This window comes from Carcharhinus amblyrhynchos, unplaced genomic scaffold (genome assembly GCF_965287045.1).
Source record: "Carcharhinus amblyrhynchos unplaced genomic scaffold, sCarAmb.v2.hapA scaffold_37, whole genome shotgun sequence".
Taxonomy (NCBI): domain Eukaryota; kingdom Metazoa; phylum Chordata; class Chondrichthyes; order Carcharhiniformes; family Carcharhinidae; genus Carcharhinus; species Carcharhinus amblyrhynchos.
This window is the reverse complement of record NW_027649778.1, coordinates 5,314,846-5,334,994: the sequence shown is the minus strand read 5'-3', so window position 1 is coordinate 5,334,994 and position 20,149 is coordinate 5,314,846. Positions and strand designations below refer to the sequence as shown.

General features: G+C 45.5%; 1 protein-coding gene and 1 non-coding gene across 3 annotated transcripts in view; both read left to right on the top strand.

The window, feature by feature from the left end:
* The window catches only part of napab (N-ethylmaleimide-sensitive factor attachment protein, alpha b), a 36,537-nt gene extending 16,844 nt beyond the window's left edge, over positions 1–19,693 (top strand). The window contains exons 2-10 of one of the 2 annotated variants that reach the window (XM_080218186.1): positions 5,065–5,144; positions 7,430–7,546; positions 8,602–8,648; positions 10,613–10,690; positions 12,370–12,425; positions 13,883–13,967; positions 15,114–15,218; positions 16,247–16,366; positions 18,494–19,693. In XM_080218186.1, the coding sequence (XP_080074312.1) occupies positions 5,065–5,144; positions 7,430–7,546; positions 8,602–8,648; positions 10,613–10,690; positions 12,370–12,425; positions 13,883–13,967; positions 15,114–15,218; positions 16,247–16,366; positions 18,494–18,595 (790 nt within the window). In that variant the 3' untranslated portion in view covers positions 18,596–19,693. Of the gene's footprint in view, positions 1–5,064; positions 5,145–7,429; positions 7,547–8,601; positions 8,649–10,612; positions 10,691–12,369; positions 12,426–13,882; positions 13,968–15,113; positions 15,219–16,246; positions 16,367–18,493 lie in introns of those variants that run through there. The other variant, XM_080218187.1, reaches the window with a different exon arrangement.
* On the top strand, positions 9,035–9,190 carry LOC145362293 (U1 spliceosomal RNA). The gene has a single exon (XR_013889971.1). It is a non-coding gene; the product is annotated as a U1 spliceosomal RNA (small nuclear RNA).
* Positions 19,694–20,149: the final 456 nt, after the last annotated feature.

Genomic DNA, 20,149 nt, shown 5'->3' with positions numbered 1-20,149 from the left:
AAACATATTGGCTGTTCCTCCACAGTCGCTGGGTCAAAATCCTGGAATTCCCTCCTCATGACATTGTGGGTCAACCCACAGCATGTGGACTGCAGCGATTCAAGAAGGCAGCTCACCGCCACTGCCCTTCGACATTCAATGGTGTTAACGTCACTGAATCCCCCACTGTCAACATCCCTGGGGTTCCCATTAACCAGAAACTAAACTGGACTCGCCATAGAAACACAGTAGTTCCAAAAGCAGGTCAGAGGCTAGCAATACTTTGGCAAGGATCTTTGCTGAATTTCTGCAGTGCATCTTGTAGATGGTACAAATTGCTGCTACTGTGCATTGGTGGAGGGAGTGGATGTTTGTAGATGTGGTGCCAATCAAGCAGGGCTGCTTTGTTCCAGATGGCGCTGAGCTTCTTAAGTGTTGTTGGAGCTGCTCCCATCTAGACAAGTGGGAGAGTATTCCATCACACTCCTGACTTGTGCCTTGTAGATGGTGGACAGGCTTTCGGGAGTCAGGAGGTGAGTTACTTGCCACAGGATTCCCAGCGTCTGACCTGCTCTTGTCACCACTGTTTGTGGCGAGTCGAGTTGAGTTCCTGGTCAATGGTAACCCCAAGGATGTTGAGAGTGGGGGATTCAGTGATGGTAACACCATTGAATGTCAAGAGGCAGTGGTTAGTGTCCCTTGTTGGAGATAGTCATTGCCTGGCATGTCTGGTGCAAATGATACTTGCCAGTTGTCAGCCCAAGCCTGGCTATTGTCCGCATCTTGTTGCATTTGAACATGAACTGCTTTCAAGCTGAGGCACTGGGAAGTGTAATGTAGGAAATGCAGCAGCCAATATGCACACAGCAAAATCTCTCAGTGGTATAACACATGACCAGATAATCTGTTTTGGTGATTGCAGACCAGGAAGAATGATTGGCCAGGGCACTGGCAGGAACACTGCTCCTCTTTAGAATAGTGCCAAGGGATCATTGGCTGAAAGGTCAGTTTCAGGGCTGAAAGAATGTGTTGAAGTCTCCGCAGTAGGAACTTGAACCACAGTCTTTTTTAATTCCTCCCTTAAAATAATCAGGGAACTCCAAGAAATAAACTGCCCAGACCAGTCATTTCAACGATGTAATTATGTATACCTTTCACAATTGTAGTTCCCTATATCGGTGGGGGGGGTTAGTCTGCTAGGCTTACAAGTCAAAGAATCCCTATAGCACAGAAAAGTCATTCGGCCTATCAAGTCTGCACCAACTTTCCGACAGTGTATCTTACCCAGGTCCACCCTCTGCCCTATCCTGGTAACCCCATGCATTTACCCCACTAATCCCCTAACTTGCACATCTTGGGACGGAGTGACAATTTAGCATGGCTGATCCACTTAACCTGCACATCTTGAGTGTGGGAGGAAACAGAGCACCAGGAGGAAACGGGGAGAACATGCAGACTCCACATAGACACTCGCCCAGTGTCGGAATCAAAGCTTGGTCCTAGCGCTGTGAGGCAGCGGTGCTAACCACTGTGCCACCGTGCTGTCCTGAGAATAAAAATACTTTTTTTTTAAGAATTCAGTAGGTTTGTCTTCAGCATTAGAGCGTTATTGTGGCCATAATGTTAACATCGTTAACAATTATAAAGTATTTATTCAACCCTAATTGTATTTCTGGTAGCAAGTATCTCCGAAATGCTGTGTGGAATCTGCATTGGTTAATCCTTAAAATGGGGAAGAACCCTGACTTTTCTGATGTGAGCCTGTGTGTAAAGGTGTCAGGGAAATTAAATTGAGACTCCGTTTGCCAAACACTTTCAGTGCTGTTTATAAATGGCTGGAGGAAGAAAAGATCTTTTACGATGGGAAGGGGGAAGCTGATTCTGCAGACCACTTGGAAATGAAAGCAAAGATGGTGTGGGTGTGTGCTTTGCGATTACTTCACTCCTAATGAGCCTGGTTCTTGTTTAAACAAACTGCTTTAATTTCTAGTGGACAAAGGGCTGATTATCATCCAGTTGTAAGCTCACTGCCCTCGGACCATGCTTGCTCGGAGATCTGTGTCACAAGGAACCCACTGTTCCAGAATTGCTTACGTTGTGCATGTTCAAGTCTAATTCTTTCTACTGCGCACATTATTTATTTGGAACTGCCAATAGATTCTAAAACTCTTTTATACGCCCTGTTTGTGAACAGAACTCCCACTCCTCTGATGAAGGGGCAGCGCTTTGAAAGCTTGTGGTTTATGCTACTAAATAAACCTATTGGACTTTAACCTGGTGTTGTGAAACTTCTTATTATACAACATGAACATGCGTGCATTTTCCTTGCAGAATGCAGATGAAATGTTAAAGAATCAGAGGATCACTGCAGTGCAGGAGGAGGTCTTTTGGCCCATTGAATCTGCACCAACAACAATCCCACCCAGGTGCTCTCCCTGTAACCCTATGTATTTACCCTGCGAATCCACCTGACACCAAGGGTCAATTTTAGCATGGTCAATCAACCCCACCCGCACATCTTTGGATTGAGAGGAATGATGTGGAGATGCCAGCGCTGGACTGGGGTAAACAGTGAGAAGTCTCTCAACACCAGGTTAAGTCCAACCAATTTATTTCATAGTAAACTCGCAAGCTTTTGGGGTTTGCCCCTTCGTCAGGTGAATGGAGAGTTCTGGCCTCAGACAGAGCATATAACAGCACAGACAGTTTACAGATTACTGATTAGAATGCGAGTCTTTACAACTAACCTGCTATTCAAGTTTTAAAGATGCAGTCAGTGTGAGTGGAAAGAGCATTAGGCATAGGTAAGAGATGTGTATTGTCTCCAGACAGTACAGTAAGTGAGGTTTTGCAAACCCAGACAAGTCATAGGGGTTACAGATGGTTCATGTCACACTCAAGATCTTGGTTGAGACCGTCCTCGCGTACAGACCTTGGCTATCAGTCTCTGCTCAGCAACTCTGCACTGTCGTGTTTTGTGAAGGCTGCCTTGGAGAACTTTATCCTGGTGTTGTGAGACTTCTTATTGTGGGAGGAAACCAGAGGAGTCCCACACAGACATGGGGAGAACGTACAAACTCTGCACAGACAGTGACCTGAAGTTGGAATTGAACCTGGGACCTGGTGCTGAGGCAGCAGTGCTAACCCAGTGTGCTGCCCATGGCTTTGGAGTTTGGCATGTGATCAATGGATGTTGGTTCCTCATTTGAGGTTGCCACTCAAGTGGATAGAGCCATGAAGAAGGCCTATAGTGTGTTAGTGTTTATTAACGGGGGTTAGAGTTTAAGAGCCATGGGGTTATCCTGCAACTGTACAGGATGCTGGTGAGACCACATTTGGAATATTGTGTGCAGGTCTGGTCACCTCACTGAGAAGGGTGTGGAAGCATTAGAGAGAGTGCAGAGGAGATTTACCTGGATGCTGCCTGGTTTGGAGGGTAGGTCTTATGAGGAAAGGTTGAGGGAGCTGGGGCTTTTCTCTTTGGAGCAGAGGAGGATGAGAGGCAACTTAAGAGGTTTATAAGATAATGAGGGGGATGGGGAGAGTGGACGTTCAGAGACTATTTCCTCGAGTGGATGTAGCTGTTACTAGGGGGCATAACTACAAGGCTCTTGGTGGAAGATGTAGGAGGGATGTCCGAGTAGGTTCTTTACTCAGAATGGTTGGAATGGACTGCCTGCTGTGATGGAGGAGTTGGACACTTTAGGAATTTTTAAAACGGTTATTGGATAGGCACATGGAGCACACCAGAATGATAGGAGTACTTGATCTTGGGTTTGGACGTAGTTCGGCACAACATCGAGGGCTGAAGTGCCTGTACTGTACGGTTCTATGTTAAATGGATCACCCCAAGCCAGATGGTGAAATATAAAATTAGGCAGAAATCCTTTTCTTGATAGCTGGTCTAACTACACAATCGCCTCTTGCCTAGTGATATCCAGTGCCTCAGAAGCCTGCTTTCTACTCCTTTTGAGTACTTTAATTAAATGATCAGTGCCCTAAAGAGGTAGTCTGTGTACTTGATGCGCTGGAGGATTCTGCAGCAGAGCAGGCTTAAGGGGTTGAATGGCCTACCCTGCTATTTCCTATGTTGCTACCTCCCCAGTTCCTCTAAGAATGCTTTCTTGATCTTTTTCCTGAAATGGCAAATGGAGTTTAACACCTTATCTGAAAGCCTGCATCATCTGTGCCAAGACTAAGGGAGTGCCCTTGAGAACTGATGAGATGCTGCCTTGAACCATTGCAGTCCATGTGGTGTAGGTACACCCACAATGCTGTTAGAGAGGGACGCTGAAGGATTGGTAATATTTACAAATGGGTGGTATGTGACATGGAGGGGAACTTGTAGGTGGTGATATCCGCCCGTGTCCTTGTAGATGTAATGTTCATGAGTTTGGAAGGTGCTGCCTACGGAAGGTCCTGCAGTGGATCTTTTGTAGATGTTACACATGGCTGCCGCTGTGTGTTAGTGGTGGAAGGAGCGAATGTTGAGTGAGCTGCTTTGTCCTGGATGGTGTTGAGCTCCTTGTTGTGTTGGAGTTGCACCCATCCAGGCAACTGGGGAATATTCCATCACATTCCTGACTTGTGCCTTGTAGATGGTGGACAGGCTTTGGGGAGTCAGGAGGGGAGGTACTCGCTGCAGTATTCCCAGCCTTTGACTGTTATATGGTTGGGTCAATTTCAGTTTCTGGTCAATGGTAACCCCTAGGATGTTGGTAGTTGGGGATTCAGTGACGATGATACAATTGAATGCAGTGGGGGTGATTCTGTCTTGTTGAAGGTGGTCGTTGCTTTGCACTAGTGTGGAATGAATGTTACTTGTTTGGTGTGTCGGCCGAGATTGCACAAGTCTTCAAAGTGCCTTTTGAACTTTGTCTTTGTGGTGACAACTGCATTGCCAAGGCTAGAAGAACTCCCTGCATTCATACAGCATTCTTTTTTTGTCTCTTTCCCTGACAATCTAGTGGTGATTTGGGCTGGTTTTGAGTTGTGGACCTGTCAGTATTGACCAAAGACCACCACCCCCCCTTCCAACTTTCTTCCCTTGTCCAGATTTTAACATCCGTCTTCCTTTTTATTCAGGGGGTCTTCCAGATTAGAAGAAGCATGTGAAATGTACGCCAGGGCGGCAAATATGTTTAAGATGGCTAAGAACTGGAGTGGTAAGTATAGATAGCAAACCACTCACTTGGGCTGCACTGTCTGGTTTGATGAGTGTGCGATGTTGCCTGGCCTGTTTCCAAATTACACTTGTGGGTTCGATTGCAGGAATGATGAGAATTAATCAGACTCGCGTGCAGCTGCTTGTACCAGCAGCAAGGGACACGCACAGATCAAATTGACATGCCAATGGATATAATCAGTTTTAACAGTGTGAAAACTTTTTTTGGTACCTCTCTGCACTTTATTTGTAATCAAAAATGCCTATTCGAATTAAGTCCAGTCATGATCCCCCAGATAACGGAGAAACCAGATCCAAGCTGACAAGACAAGACTTTGCATCCCATCTTGGATTTGAGCAAACAAGATCCAAGTCGCATCCATCCCAGGTTTGATCTTGGCCAAGATGGGTTTAGAATTATAGAATCCCTGCAGTGCAGAAGGGGGGCCGTTCAGCCCATCGAGTGAGTACTAACAACAATCCCACCCAGGCCTAACATCAAAAACCCACATTTTTAAATAAAAGCAACTTACTGTGGGTGCTGGAATCTGAAACCAAAAGAGGAAATGCTGGAAAATCCCAGCAGGTCTGGCAGCATCTGTAAGGAGAATTCCTTCATATTTACTCTGCTAATCCTTCTAATTTACACATCCTGGGAACACTAAGGGGCAACTTAGAATGGTCAATCCACCTAACCCACGCACTACTTTGAGAAGTTGCATCAGGTAAAGCCTCAGTTTTACTTCATTGGCTATTCTGATGCCTTACTCCAACTCTAGCCTGGGCAAACCACTGTCAGAGGTGTCGGCACACCCTAGCTGCAATGGACTAGCCTCGCCCCCTGTCTGGTTATTGACTCTCCCTTGTAAACTTGATTAAAATGCACAATGTGCTGTGGCAGTGTTGGCTAAGCTCGGAGCGAACCTGCTAGCTAGTGCCTCTGAGTATTTATCGGGCAGTAGACTCAGTGAGCACTGACAAGCAAATCCATGCACTTGCGTTTCCCAGACTTTAAGAGGCAAAATGCCACAGTTGTGTGGTTTTTTTAAAATCCAATCCAATCAAGTCCAATTCAGAGGCTCAAGTTGAGATGTTCCCGATCCAAGCTGACAGGGCAGGGCTCTCACCTCCTTCCTGTCTTGGGCTTGATCTACGTGATCCAAGCTGATTGGAGTAGGCATAGCTCCTCCTCCAAGGCTTGATCTCATTTGCATCTTATGGCAAATCTTAAGGCTGAGATGCTGCTTTTAAAAATTACTTCAAATGAAGCTAAAATGTAACTTAATGACTTCAACCAAGCGCAGCATGTCGAGATACTACACTCAATCTTAGCCAAAAGGCCACAAAGCGATGTGTTGGAGTGCAGTCTCCTGACAATGATTACCATTTAATATCCAAGACTTTTTTTAGAAAAAGAGCTTGCTCAAATGAGATTTGAAGGGGAATTGGATTACCTGAAAAGCAAGTATATGCAGAGCCTTGGGAAGAAGGCCGGGGAAGTGGCACGATGTGAATTGCTCTTTAGGAGACTAGCAGAAACTTGAGGGGCTGAATGGCCTCTTCTAGTGCTTTACCATTCCTTTAACATTTATTAGTCAAAGTAGGCTTACATTCACACTGCAATGAAAATCCTCTAGTTGCCACATTGTACGCCTCTTCGGGTACACTGAGGGAGAATTTAGCTTGGTCAATTCACCTAACCCACGTCTTTGGACTGTGGGAGGAAACTGGAGCACCCGAAAGAAAGCCACGCAGACGTGGAGAACATGTGGACTCCACACAGACAGCGACCCAAGCCGGGGATTGAACCCGGGTCCCTGGCACTGAGACAGCAGTGCTAACCTCTGTGCTGATTACTGTGTTGGTTACTGCCATTTTGGCTTAGTGTGGATGGAGGTGCTTGGCCAATTCAGTTTAAGGAGCCGCCTTCTGCGGTTTTTGTCAAGGTCAGTATAAATTCGGGGACAGGGCTTCTCGCTCCCTATCTATCTTTATCACTCTCTCCCTCCCCATTCACACTGAACTGAACACCTCTGCAGACGGATTGGATCCATGCAGAATGTAGGTAAAAGCATGTGACCCTGGATATAGGAGTATCATGTTTATCTCCAAGAATATTATTATGCAAGATGTGGCCAGATTAATTGTAGACTTGGCTCCACTGTGCATATATTTGCAATCCTCTTTAAGCTCTTTGTGCAAAACAGTTTGTGTGTTCACAGTATTTGCTGTTTTCCAGAGTATGTTGGTATCACCCACTCCTAATGTGTGTACATTTTTCTTTAGCTGCAGGCAATGCTTTCTGCGAGGCTGCGAAACTCCACCTCCACTTGCAGAGTAAACATGACGCAGCTACAAACTTTGTGGATGCAGGAAATGCCTTCAAGAAAGCTGATCCCCAAGGTAACCTGTCTTGCCCTTGTCATACAAATGAATTACAAACATATTCTTGTAAAGGAGTGAGGAAATGCAAAGAAAAGTTTTTAAAGTTTGTTTATTAGTCACAAGTAAGCTTACATTAACACTGCAATGAAGTTGCTGTGAAAATCCCCTAGTCACCACACTTGGGTGCTGTTTCGGGTATACTGAGGAAGAATTTAGCATGGCCAATGCAGCGAAACAGCACATCTTTCAGACTGTGGGAGGAAACCCACGTAGACACGGAGAGAACGTGCAGACTCCACACAGTGACCCAAGCCAGGAATCGAACCCGGGTCCTTGGCATTGAGGCAGCAATGCTAACCACTGTGCCACCGTTTGTGGGTTGCACTTGTCCATTATCCTTGAATGTTACAATGTTTTAAGTACTCGTAAATACTTTTCAACTATTGTAAAGTTTTCCGACCTCCTCCCTTCTTAGGCAGTACATTCCAGATTCCCACTGTCCTCTGAGCGAATTTTCTTTTTCTCAAATACCCTCTGAATCTCCAGCCCCTCACCCTAAAATGAATCCCCCTCGTAATTGACCAAGTCAGCACCTAGTTTGGTGCCACCAGCTTCACTGATGCTCCTTTTTCACTGATCTTCGGGATAGGGTGGCCAATTCTGGCTGGACATGTTCTCGGAGGTCTCATGACCTCCCACCTTCAATTGCCCTTTCCCCAGACTGCGACCATTAGCCTTCCAGCACCTTGCTCTGGTTTTTCGATGTGCCCCAGTTTGGACTTCTGAAAATTTGGCCACCCCGCTTCTCCTTCAGAGAGTCGGTGCAGACTCGATAGGCCAAATGGTCTCCTACACTGTAGGGATTCTATTCTAATTAGGGGAGCATGTGGCATCGCTGTGTCTAAGTAGAGTAACACTAGAGCGTAACATGACTGGTGCAAATCTTCTGCCAGTCATCATTGGGACTGGATAACAATACAGCAGAGAGATGGAGACAGGCTATAATAGTTTTTGATATTGGCGATGACTCTAATTTTTGTAAAATGCTAATGTTTGTGCTTTCTTTTTTCCAGAGGCTATTAATTGTTTAAACAGGGCTATCGAGATCTACACAGATATGGTAAGATGCTGATTTAAATATTCGTAATGTTGAAAATCATCTGCATTGCCTCTGAATCGGGGTTGCAGGTTCAAGCCCCACTCCACAACCCTATTCAGTGAGCTGACCAACATTGCCTCCTCTGTCAGTCCCAGAATAAAATGGTCATTTTCTGTATGATGGTGGTGTTTTGCACTGATGCACAAAACCCCTCTGCTGTGCTACTCTCTGAGCTTGTGATGTTTGCATCTACTCATTCTTGGAGGAGACGAGAGAACCAAAAGATCTGTCTCCCCCAACAGCGCTAATGGGAGCTTGTGGCGATCCAATGTGCTGTAATCAGGTTCTTGTCTGCTTAACATAGATGGGAAGCAAAATATATTACTCCTAAAGCCGTTTGTTTTAGGATACTTACCTGGCAGGAAAGAGTGATCAAGCAGGTTGCTCTTCCAGAATAAAGTTATCCCATTGTACTCCGGGTGTGCTAAAACCTGCAATATCCTCCAAATATGGGACACCTGACTGCAGAATTTGTGGTAGTGCAGCACTGCATTCGTGTTTTTAGAGTGGCACAGTAGCTAGCACTGCTACCTCAAGGCTAGGGACCCAGGTTCAGTTCCAGCACTGGGTGACCATTTGTGGAATTTGCACGTTCTCCCCCATGTCTGCGTGGGTTTCCTCCCACAGTCCAAAGATGTGTGGGTTAGGTGGATTGGCTATGCTAAATTGCCCTTAGTGTCAGGGGGACTAACAGGGTAAATATGTGAAGTTATGGGGATAGGGCCTGGGTGGTGCAGGCTTGATGGGCTGAATGGCCTCCATCTGCATTATTGGGATTCTCTGATTAGTTGATTTTTTTAAGCAGTTATTTTAAGAGAACTGTCCAACAAACAGTTCTTGCTGCAATCTTGGGTAAAACTCTCGAGATTCACTGATAGGAAGACGTGCTATTTCAAAATCTTCCCCTCTGTCAACATGCACAATTCTTGAGTTTAAGCAAGCAGCTCGGTTAATGCTGGTGTTGCAGACTGTCAAAGCAGGAATCTGAAACAAAAACACAATGCTGGAAAATCTCAGCAGGTCTGACAGCATCTGTGGAGAGAGAATAGAGCCAATGTTTCAAATCTGGATGAGTCTTCGTCAGAGCTAAACAAGTAGGCTTACATTAACACTGCAGTGAAGTGGCACAGTGGTTAGCACTGCTGCTTCACAGCTCCAGGGACCTGGGTTCAATTCCCGACTTGGGTCACTGTGTGGAGTCTGCATGTTCTCCCCATGTCTGCGCGGGTTTCCTCCCACAGTCTGAAAGATGTGTGGGTTAGGTTTGATTGGACAGGTTAAAATTGCCCCTTAGTGCCCTGAGATGCGTAGATTAGAGGGATTAGTGGGTCAGATATGGGACTAAGGCCTGGGTGGGATTGTGGTTGGTACAGACTTGATGGGCTGAATGATTGCTTTCTGTACTGTAGGGTTTCTATGATTCTACGAAGTTGCTGTGAAAATCCCCTAGTCACCACGCTCTGGCGCCTGAGGGAGAATTTAGCACGGCCTACGTACCAGCACGTCTTTCGGACTGTGGAGCACCCGGAGGAAAATGACACAGACATGGGGAGAATGTGCAGACTCCACACAGGCAGTAACCTGGGTCCCTGGGTGCTGAGAGGCAGCAGTGCTAACCACTGTGCCACTGAGGAGCCCCAGTCTGAATTCATAATCTCGCAATAATATCATTAGGCCATCACTTCTCTATCAGTTTAACTCATTCTGGTGAAGGGTCTTGCAGACTCCAAATATTGGCTCTATTTTGCCTCATAAATGCTGCCTCAGACCTGCAGAGATTTTCCAGCATTTTCTGTTTTCATCCTGGTAAACTGTTCCCGCTGCTAGTCTAAGATGGACCTTTTTTGCATATCCTCCTTTTATTTCGCTATTGCAAAAGTTTTCCAAAGTGTAAGTCTGTGACGCGAATTTGTATTTGTGCTCAGGGCCGCTTTACGATTGCAGCAAAACATCACATATCCATAGCGGAAATTTACGAGAGTGAGTTGGTGGACATTGAGAAAGTAGGTATCTGAGTCATTCTTGGGTTTTCTATTGAATTTGTGTGAAATATTGGGTTGATTATTTTCTGGCCTTTTTTAAATAGTAATCTAAATTGCCATGTAATGCTAAAAGTTGTCTCACTCCTTGTCCCTTGTTTTTCATTCGTGTTTTAATAGCTTGAGGACAGAAGGTTTCTGCGTGGTTACAGAAACCGATCAGGAATGTTTCTTGGTCTCTGCTATCTAGATACCACATTGTGTGAAAATTGAGGTGTTTTTAGTGGGATCTGGGAGAGAAAGGAGCAGCATTAGGCCACTCGGCCCATCGGGTCTGCACTGCCATTTGGTCATGGCTGATGTGCTCTTCATCCACATTTTCCTGCCTTCCCCCCCATAACCCTTCAACCCATTCCCAATTAAAAATCTATCTAACTCATTGTCCCAGCACCCACTGCACTTGGGGCAGCAAATTCCACAGATCACAACCCTTTGGGAGAAGTAGTTTCTCCTCAGCTCTGTTTTAAATTTGCTGCCCGTTATCCTAACCTCTTGTACTGGAATGCCCCACAAAAGGAAGCATCTGCTCCACTTCTACTTTATCCAGATCTTTTACTGTCTTGTATGCCTCAATTTGATCTTCCCCTATTCTTCTCAGTTCCAGAGAATATCGACCTAAACTGTTCAATCTGTCTTCATACAACAAACCCCTCATCTCTGGAATCACAATCTAATGATCCTCCTCTGAACTGCCTCCAATGCCACTACATATTTCCTCAAATGAGGGGACCAAAACTGTGCACAGTACTCCAGGTGGGGCCTCACCAATGCCTTGTACAGTTGCAACAACACTTCCTCACCTTTATATTCTATTCCTTCAACTATAAATGCCAACGTTCCATTTGCTTTCTTTATTATCTATTGTACCTGCATGCTAGGTTTCTGTAACTCATGAACAAGGACATCCAGATCCCTCTGCACCAGAGCACCCCAAAGTCTCTCCCCATTTAGATAGTAAGTCGCCTTCCCAATTATCCTCTGTTCCTGGAAGGCTGGTGTGTTCTTCCATGGGAACTGATCACAACACTAACTTGCATTTGTATAGTACCTTTTAAAAGTGGTAAAACAACCTGTGGCACTTCACAAGAGGCTCATCAGACTAAACTGAGCCACGAGAAAGATTATTAAGGCAGATGACTAATCAATTATATAGGGTTTGGAGAAAAAGGTTCGAGGGAGACAACTCCAGATCTTGGGGAACTGAAGGCTCAGTGCCCGATGGTGGAGCAATTAAGATGGATTCACAAGAGGCCAGAATGGGAAAAATGCAAATATCTTGGAAGATTGTAGGACTGGGGGAGTTTACACTGGGTGGGGGAAGTTGTGAACCAGTCACTGACTTTTCCTCATCTGAGTTGTCATGAGGAATTGTCATTGACTATTCCCCTGCAGTGGGCTGTGTAAAAGTGTCCATTCCTGCCCCCACCCAAACCCTGTGGTGCTTTTTCTTAATGCATCCTCCATTGAAAGATCAGGGCTGCATTATTGATGTCGGTTTTAAGACTGTCGTTTAATGGCAGGATCTCATTCTGCCCTGGTTCAGTCAATGAAATGAGATTTCTATCCTGTTTCTAATGGTCCAGATTTGGTAAAATGTTCTTTCTCACTGAAGCGTCCTCACAGCTGAACTTGTTCACTTCCAGGCGATTGCACATTACGAGCAGGCAGCTGATTACTACAAAGGTGAAGAGTCCAACAGGTTAGCAAAGCTTTTATTGCCACCGAATAAACTTGCAAAGGACTTCCACTTCATTCTCTTCAGTTGGAGACTTCTGCATTCACTCTCTCGTTAATGTCATGTCGGTTGTGTCCAGTTGCTGCATTTTAGAATAGTGAAATAGCATGCTAATGGCACAGTTGTGCAAAAAGATCAGTTCACAATATCTCCTTGCCCTCACCCTTTAACCAGGAGAAGGGGTTTGTACATTCATTGTTAGTCCAGTTTAACACAATATTAAATTGATATTATCATGAGATTATTAATCCAGGCTGGGGCTACACGATGGCACAGTGGTTAGCACTGCTGTCTTCATGATATCCTGGCAAATGTTTATCACAAAAATTATCATGCAAATGCCTGCAAGAGTTTGCTGTGCTCAAATTGGCTCATATTTCCATATGGGCAGCATAGTGGCACAGTGCTTAGCACTGCTGCCTCTCAACACCGGGAATCCAGGTTCAATTCCCGGCTTGGGTCACTGTGTGGAGTCTGCATGTTCTCCTGTGTCTGCATGGATTTCCTCCAAATGCCCTGGTTTCATCCCAAGTCCAAAAGACGTACTGGTTAGGTGCATTGGCCGTGCTAAATTCTCCCTTGGTGTATCTGTGGCGATTAGGGGATTTTTTTCAGTAACTTCATTGCAATGTTAATGTAAGCCAATTTGTGACTATTAATAAGTAAACTTTAAGCAGAAACTCATTGATGTTCTGGGGACCTGGGTTCAAATCCCGTCACAGCAGATGGTGGAATTTGAATTCAATAAAAACTCTGGAGGAAAGAATCTATTGGTGACCATGAAACCATTGTTAGAAAAAACCCGTTGGGTTCACTAATGTCCTTTAGGGAAGGAAATCTGCTGTCCTTACCTGGTCTGGTCTACATGTGACACCAGAACCACAGCAATGTAGTTGACTCTCAACTGCCCTCAAAGGGCAACTAGAGACGGGCAATAAATGCTGGCCCAGCCAGCAATGTCCATGTCCCACGAATGAATTAAAAAAAACATGGATATAGAATCTACAGTGCACAAGGAGGCCATTTGGCCCATCTAATTTGCACTAACAACAATCCCATGCAGGTCATGCTCCTGTAATGCCACATATTTACTCTTCTAATCCCCCTCTCACTAGGGCAATTTACCATGGTTCATCAGCCAAACCTGTACATCTTTGGACTGTGGGAGGAAACTGGAGCACTCAGATGAAACCCACACAGACATGGGGAGAATGCGCAGACCACACGCACGCACACAATCGAACCCAGGTCCCTGGCACTGAGGCAGCAGTGCTAACCCACGGTGCCACTGTGATGAGAGTGATCAAAAATTCTAACAGTGCAGCATGTACATGTATAAGACTTTTTTACTTATAGCTGTCAGAGATCATGTGGGGTGGTGCTGAATATATTTAGTCTGTTGATTTTCTTTTTCTTTGTAGTTCTGCAAATAAGTGCTTGCTGAAAGTTGCTACATACGCTGCACAGCTTGAACAGTATCCCAAAGCGGTGGAGATATATGAACAGGTCAGTGAATGTTTTCACCCAAAGGATGTTTGTTTCCTAGCTGCTTAATGTGGAGGAGCAGTTCTCTACAGCTTTTGGTTCCAGTTGGAGCTCCCTGATTAGGTGGTGAGTAAATGCTTTGTTTGACATCGCACAGAGGACTATTCCCCTCCCTGCTCCCCTTTAGCTGTAGTTGAAGTTTATTTATTAGTCGCAAGTAGCCTTGTGTTAACACAGCAATGAAATTACTGTGAAAATCCCCTAATTGCCACGCTCTGGCTCCTGTTCGGGTACACAGAATTTAGCACGGCCAATGCACCTAACCAGCACATCTTTTGGACTGTGGGAGGAAACTGGAGGAACCCCACACAGACACAGGAAGAACTTGCAGACTCCAAGCTGGGAATTGAACCCAGGTCCCTGGCACTGAGACAGCAGTGCTTGCCACCATGGTGCTCCTTGTTGTCGGTGGAAATGGAAGCTGCTTGTGGTAGGAATGGGCAGAGTTGAGTCAGTTCCTTGGTTTCATTCAATATTGGCTGCTCCCTACAATACAAAAGGAGGCCATTCGGGCCATATCTGCACTGACCACAATCCCACCCAGGCCCTATTCCTGTAATCCCACATTTTCATCCTGCTAATTCTGACACTAGGGTCAACTTAGCACAGCCAATCCACCTAACCTGCATATCTTCAGACTTTGGGAGGAAACAGGAGCACCCAGAGGGAACAAGCGCAAACATGGAGAGAATGTGCAAGCTCCACGCACATTGATCCAGGGCCAGAATTGAATCTGGGTCCCTGGCATAGTGAGGCAACAGGGCTAACCGCTGTGCTACCATGTCCCTCAAAAATTGAATTCAAATTTCACTGGCTGCCTTGGTGGGATTGGAACCTGGGTCCCCAGAACATGACGCTGGGTCTCCGGATCATTCAGCCAGTGACAATCTCACTGCCTCCCCGCAGTGCTGCCTGAATGAGGAGTTATCTCCCTATCTCTGCCTAAAAGTTGCTCAAAGCTTTCCGTCTCTTGTGTTCTATCTTGTATTGGTCAAGTGGGAAAGGTTTGCTACCTTCTCACCCTGTCCCTATTCATTTTTCTCAACCTTATCGCATTCAACACTTGATTCCTGCAGTGAATTTATGCTTTTTTTTTGTCCACCACAGGTAGGCACTACAGCCATGGACAGCCCGCTCCTGAAGTACAGTGCGAAAGAATACTTCTTCAAAGCTGCTCTCTGCCATTTCTGTGTCGACATGTTAAACGCCAAGGTAGGTTGGTGCCAGAGAGCATGGGGTTGACATTTTGCCTCTGGCCACTTTTTGGAATCATATAGCTTTCTTATTTTTGTAGGTGATTTCATAGAATCCCAATGCAGAAGGTGACCCTTCAGCCTGTCTATGCCGATCCTCCGATAGAAATCTTACTCGGGCCCAATCCCTGTGACCCCATGTATTTACCCCGCTAATCTCCCTTGGGACACTAAGGGGCAATTTAACATGGCCAAGCCATCTTACTGGCACATCTTTGGACAAAAAGGGACAATTTAGCATGGTCGATCCACCTAACCCACACTTCTTTAGACTATGGGAGGAAACTCACGCAGACACGGGGAGAATGTGTAGACTCCACATAGACAGCGACCTAAGCTGGGAATTGAACCTGGCACTGAGGCAACAGTGCTAAATTCTGCCATTTAAAGGTGGTGGATGTGGGAAATGTTCCCGTGAGTATTTGGAAAGAGGTTGGAGCATTGGTGTCAACTGTGAAAGCTTTACACAGTATCCTGTACTTCTAATTCTTGGAGAGAAATTTTAGATTAGCTTGATTTTTGAGAACAAAACTGAGGACAGAATTTTGTGAATCAGGTGTTGGTAAAATTCTGACCCTTGACTGGTGGCATGGTGGTTAGCACTGCTGCCTCTCAGCACCAGGGACCTGAGTTCAATTCCAGGTTTGGGTCACCGCCTATGTCGAGTTTGCATGTTCTCCCTGTGTCTGCGTGGGTTTCCATGTGCAGGTTAGGTGGATTGGCCATGCTAAATTGCCCCTTGTCAGGGGGATTAACAGGATAAATATGTGGAGTTACAGGGATAGGGCCTGGGTGGGATTGTTGGTGCAGGCTGAATGGCTTCCTTCTGCACTGTAGGGATTCTATGGATTCAATGATATGAGGATGATGGGTATGTAGAATAACCTATCTCTCCTTTTTCTGCCCTTATCACTTTGCTACCTGCTGCATCTAATCGGACTAATCTTATCTAGAAGCCTATCTCACTGCATTTCAATTGTTCCACAGTTGGCTGTAACAAAATATGAGGAAATGTTCCCAGCTTTCTCAGATTCCAGGGAGTGCAAACTGGTCAAGAAGCTTCTGGATGCCTTTGAAGAACAGAATGTCGATGGCTACACTGATGCAGTAAGTGCTCAAGATTGCAGGCAAACCGGATTTGTCACCAACACGAAAGCAAAATGCTGCCAACGCAGTGTATTAGAAATGGCAAAATACGCTGAAAACTCAGCAAGATGGACAGCGTCTGAGAGAAACCATAAGACAAAGCAGCAGAAGTGGGCCTTTCAGCCCATTGAGATTGCCCTGCCTTTCAGTGAGATCACGACAATCTGATGAGACCCCTCAAAACTCCACTTTTTTGCCTTATCCCCACTAGCCCAGCCAGTAACACCTACTTCCTATGAACAAACTAAAACAAAATTTAAAAATCTGTCCATCTCAGCGTTGAACGTACTTAATGTCCCCATCTCTACAGCCGTCTGTGGTAAAGAATTCCACAGGTTCACTCTCCTGAGGAAATTCCGCCTCATCTGTCTTCAATGGATGATCCCCTTACTCGGGGATTGTACTGCTGGTCCCAGACTTTCCCACAAGGGGCAGCAACTTCTCCAGCATCAACCCTGTCAAAGCCCCCTGAGAATCTGATATGTCTCAGTAAGGTCGCCTCTCATTCTTCTAAACTCCCAATGAGTACAGGCCCAACCTCCCCCCGCATAAGAAAATCCCTGTCATCAACCTGCTGAACCTTCTGAGTAATGCTTCAGGTTGAGATGAAACAGGTCAAGGTTCTGATGCAAACTCCATTTCTTTCCACGTGCTGCCCTACTTATTTCCAGCACTTTAATTGTAGAATCCTACAGTGCAGCAGGAGGCCGTTTGGCCCATCAAGTCTGCACCGACCACAATCCCTTCCAGCCCTTATCCCTATAACCCCATAGATTTACCGTAAGGATAGAATTTTGTGCATCAAGTGCTGGTAAAATTCTAGCCCCCAGTTGGTGGCAAAGTGCTTAGCAATGTTGCCTCACAGCACCAGGGACCTGGGTTCTAGGCTTCAATGGGTGGCCCCCTTACTCTGGGATTATCCCTTTGGTCCCAGACTTTCCCACGAGGGGCAGGCCCCCTGACACTAAGGGACAATTTAGCATGACCAACCTACTTAAAAGTGTGTTTTTGGACTGTGGGAGGAAACTGGAGCACCCAAGGAAACCCACACATATGGGGAGAATGTCTGTGTGGAGTTCGCACAGTGACCCAAGCCAGGAATTGAACCCAGGTCCTGCTGCTGAGAGGCAGCAGTGCTAACCACTCTGCCACTGTTTATATTTCAAACAAAATTTGTAATGCCTCCTCAATGCACAATAGCATTTGCATGCAATTGGGACATGGTGGGGTGGGGGGTGTGGTTGAAAGAGATGGTGGTATAATGGTAATGTCACTAGGTTAGTAATCCAGAGGCCTGGGCTAATGCTCTGGAAGACACAGGTTCAAATCCCACCACAGCAGCTGGTGGAATTTAAATTCCATTAATAAATCTAGAATATAAAGTTAGTTTCAGTAACAGTGATCATCCATTGTCGGACAAACCTGTCTTAACGTTCTTTACTGAGGAAATCTGCCATCCTTACCTCGCCTGGCCTACATGTGCACCTGTTCCTCCTAGGTGGCACAGTGGTTAGCACTGCTGCCTCACAGAGCCAGGGACCCAGGTTCGATTCCCGGCTTGGGTCACTGTCTGTGTGGAGTCTGCACGTTCTCCTCATGTCTGCTTAAGTTTCCTCCCACAGTCCGAAAGACGTGTTAAATTCTCCCTCTACCCGAACAGATGACAACTAGGGGATTTCATTCATACAGTAATTTCATTGCAGTGTTAATGTAAGCCCACTTGTGACACTAATAAATGAACTTTAAACTTTAAAACTTTAACGATTTCTGTGGCTGTATTTAGAGACAGGAGCTGGCCTTGGCTGACATGGTTGCCTGTGAGTAACAGTTCAGAAACAATCTGCAGTGTCTCAGGAGGTCTGAAGGTCATGAGATGTGTCTCACTTCCTGTAGTCAGCCACAGGTTCTCATAATAACAAATCTTCTAATGTGAAGATTGTAATCTCTTCTAATGTGGTCTGAGCCAAAATTTTAAACTTGACCAGGAACCCTGGTGCTGTGAAGAAGCAGTGCTAGTCACCATGCTGCCCATGTCCCAATGGACATCGGAGAAAAAGCATTGAAACCGACTGTTTATTCCCATTGCAGGTGAAGGAATACGATTCCATCTCGCGGTTGGACCAGTGGTTGACGACAATGCTTCTGCGCATCAAGAAAACTATCCAAGGGGAAGAGAGCGACTTGCGTTAAGGAGCTGCTGTGTATATATGTGTATATTAGAGCAAAATATCTCCGTAATCTGTACCCAACGAGTGAAAGGGGGGGGGGGGAATGTTTTTTTGATAAAACCTACATTGCAAAGCAAAGGAACATTCCAGAATTGGAAGAGTTTAAACGATTTTTTTCGCATTTTTAGGAAGAAAATAGTCGTGCTTATGGATTGGGCTGGTGTGAGCCATTTCTTTTTGAACCAATCTGTTAGAAACTGTAGATTTCCCCCTTTTTTCCCCCCTCCCCAGCACGTGCACACCTTTTCCCTCAATCCTTTTAGCAGAGCTCCTGACTGTAAATGCAGTTTGCCTGGTTAACTTGTGGCATTAACTTGACGTTGTAATGAAACTTGCAGTTATTCAAGATGACCTGGGGTCTAGATGTGAGAATAGAGGGAACACTTGGTGTTTGCCGGGTTCTCGCTGCAGCTTTTATCTGCCTGCATTTTGTGAGTTAGTTACATGATAGCAGCCCCTATAGTTCCTCCCTGCTTCTTGTTTTGAATACGAACGCTGACCCAAGACATTGGGGGTGCTGGCCTTAGTCGCGATGCCTGCTGCTTTCGAATAGCCAGTTGCTGTTTTCTACCCCTGGAGGGGGAGGGGGGACATGCGTACATTCCTGCTGGATTAGTTAGCCCAGAAAGTAAGCAAAGGTAGTTTTTGACTTGGGGAGAGGTGGGGTTTGGCACATGGCAGGGAAGTTTACCCAAGGGGAAATTGAATGGTATGACATGTTTTTAAACTTGAATCATCTTGTATGCTACTCAGTAAGCACTGGTGAATACTTGTCAGGTATTTAATTGCTGCTTTTTGGCACATTTTAGGGCAGTATTTGCCATGAGCCAGTTTGGATATGGCATCACGTTCCTGGAGCTTTTTGAGATCTAAACAGACCAGCTCTCAGGGAAACGTAGATTTACTGTGCATAGTGAATCTGATAGGATGAAATTTGATGTTTTACATGGGGAAGAGCGCGCGTGCACGTGTGGGGGTACAATATTTAGCTAGTTGCAACCATTGTATAAATGCACAATATCATATAATTTTTAAATCTGAATAAATGAAGTTAAGCCAATTTTTATTTGCTGCAGTGCTCTGTTAATCGAACTTTAGGACAGAAACTTTAGGATTTTGCATTGAGAACCTGTTTTCTCCTGGGCTGGATGGGCACTGTAGCTCTGAGTTTATTGTTGTCACATGTATGAGTATGCAGTAAAAAGTATTGTTTCTTGTGTGTTATACAGACAGCTTAGAGGGGAAGGAAAGAAGTGCAGAATGTGGTGTTATAGTCATAGCTAGGGTGTAGAGAAAGATCAACTTAATGCGAGGCAGGTCCTTTCAAAAGTCTGACAGCAGCAGGGAAGAAGCTGTTCTTTAGTTGGTTGGTACGTAACCTCAGACTTTTGTATCATTTTCCTGGTGGAAGAAGATGGAAGAGAGAATGTCCGGAGTGCGTGGGGTCCTTAATTATGCTGCCTGCTTTTACAAAGCAGCAGTTAATGTAGACAGAGTCAATGGATGTGAGGCTGGT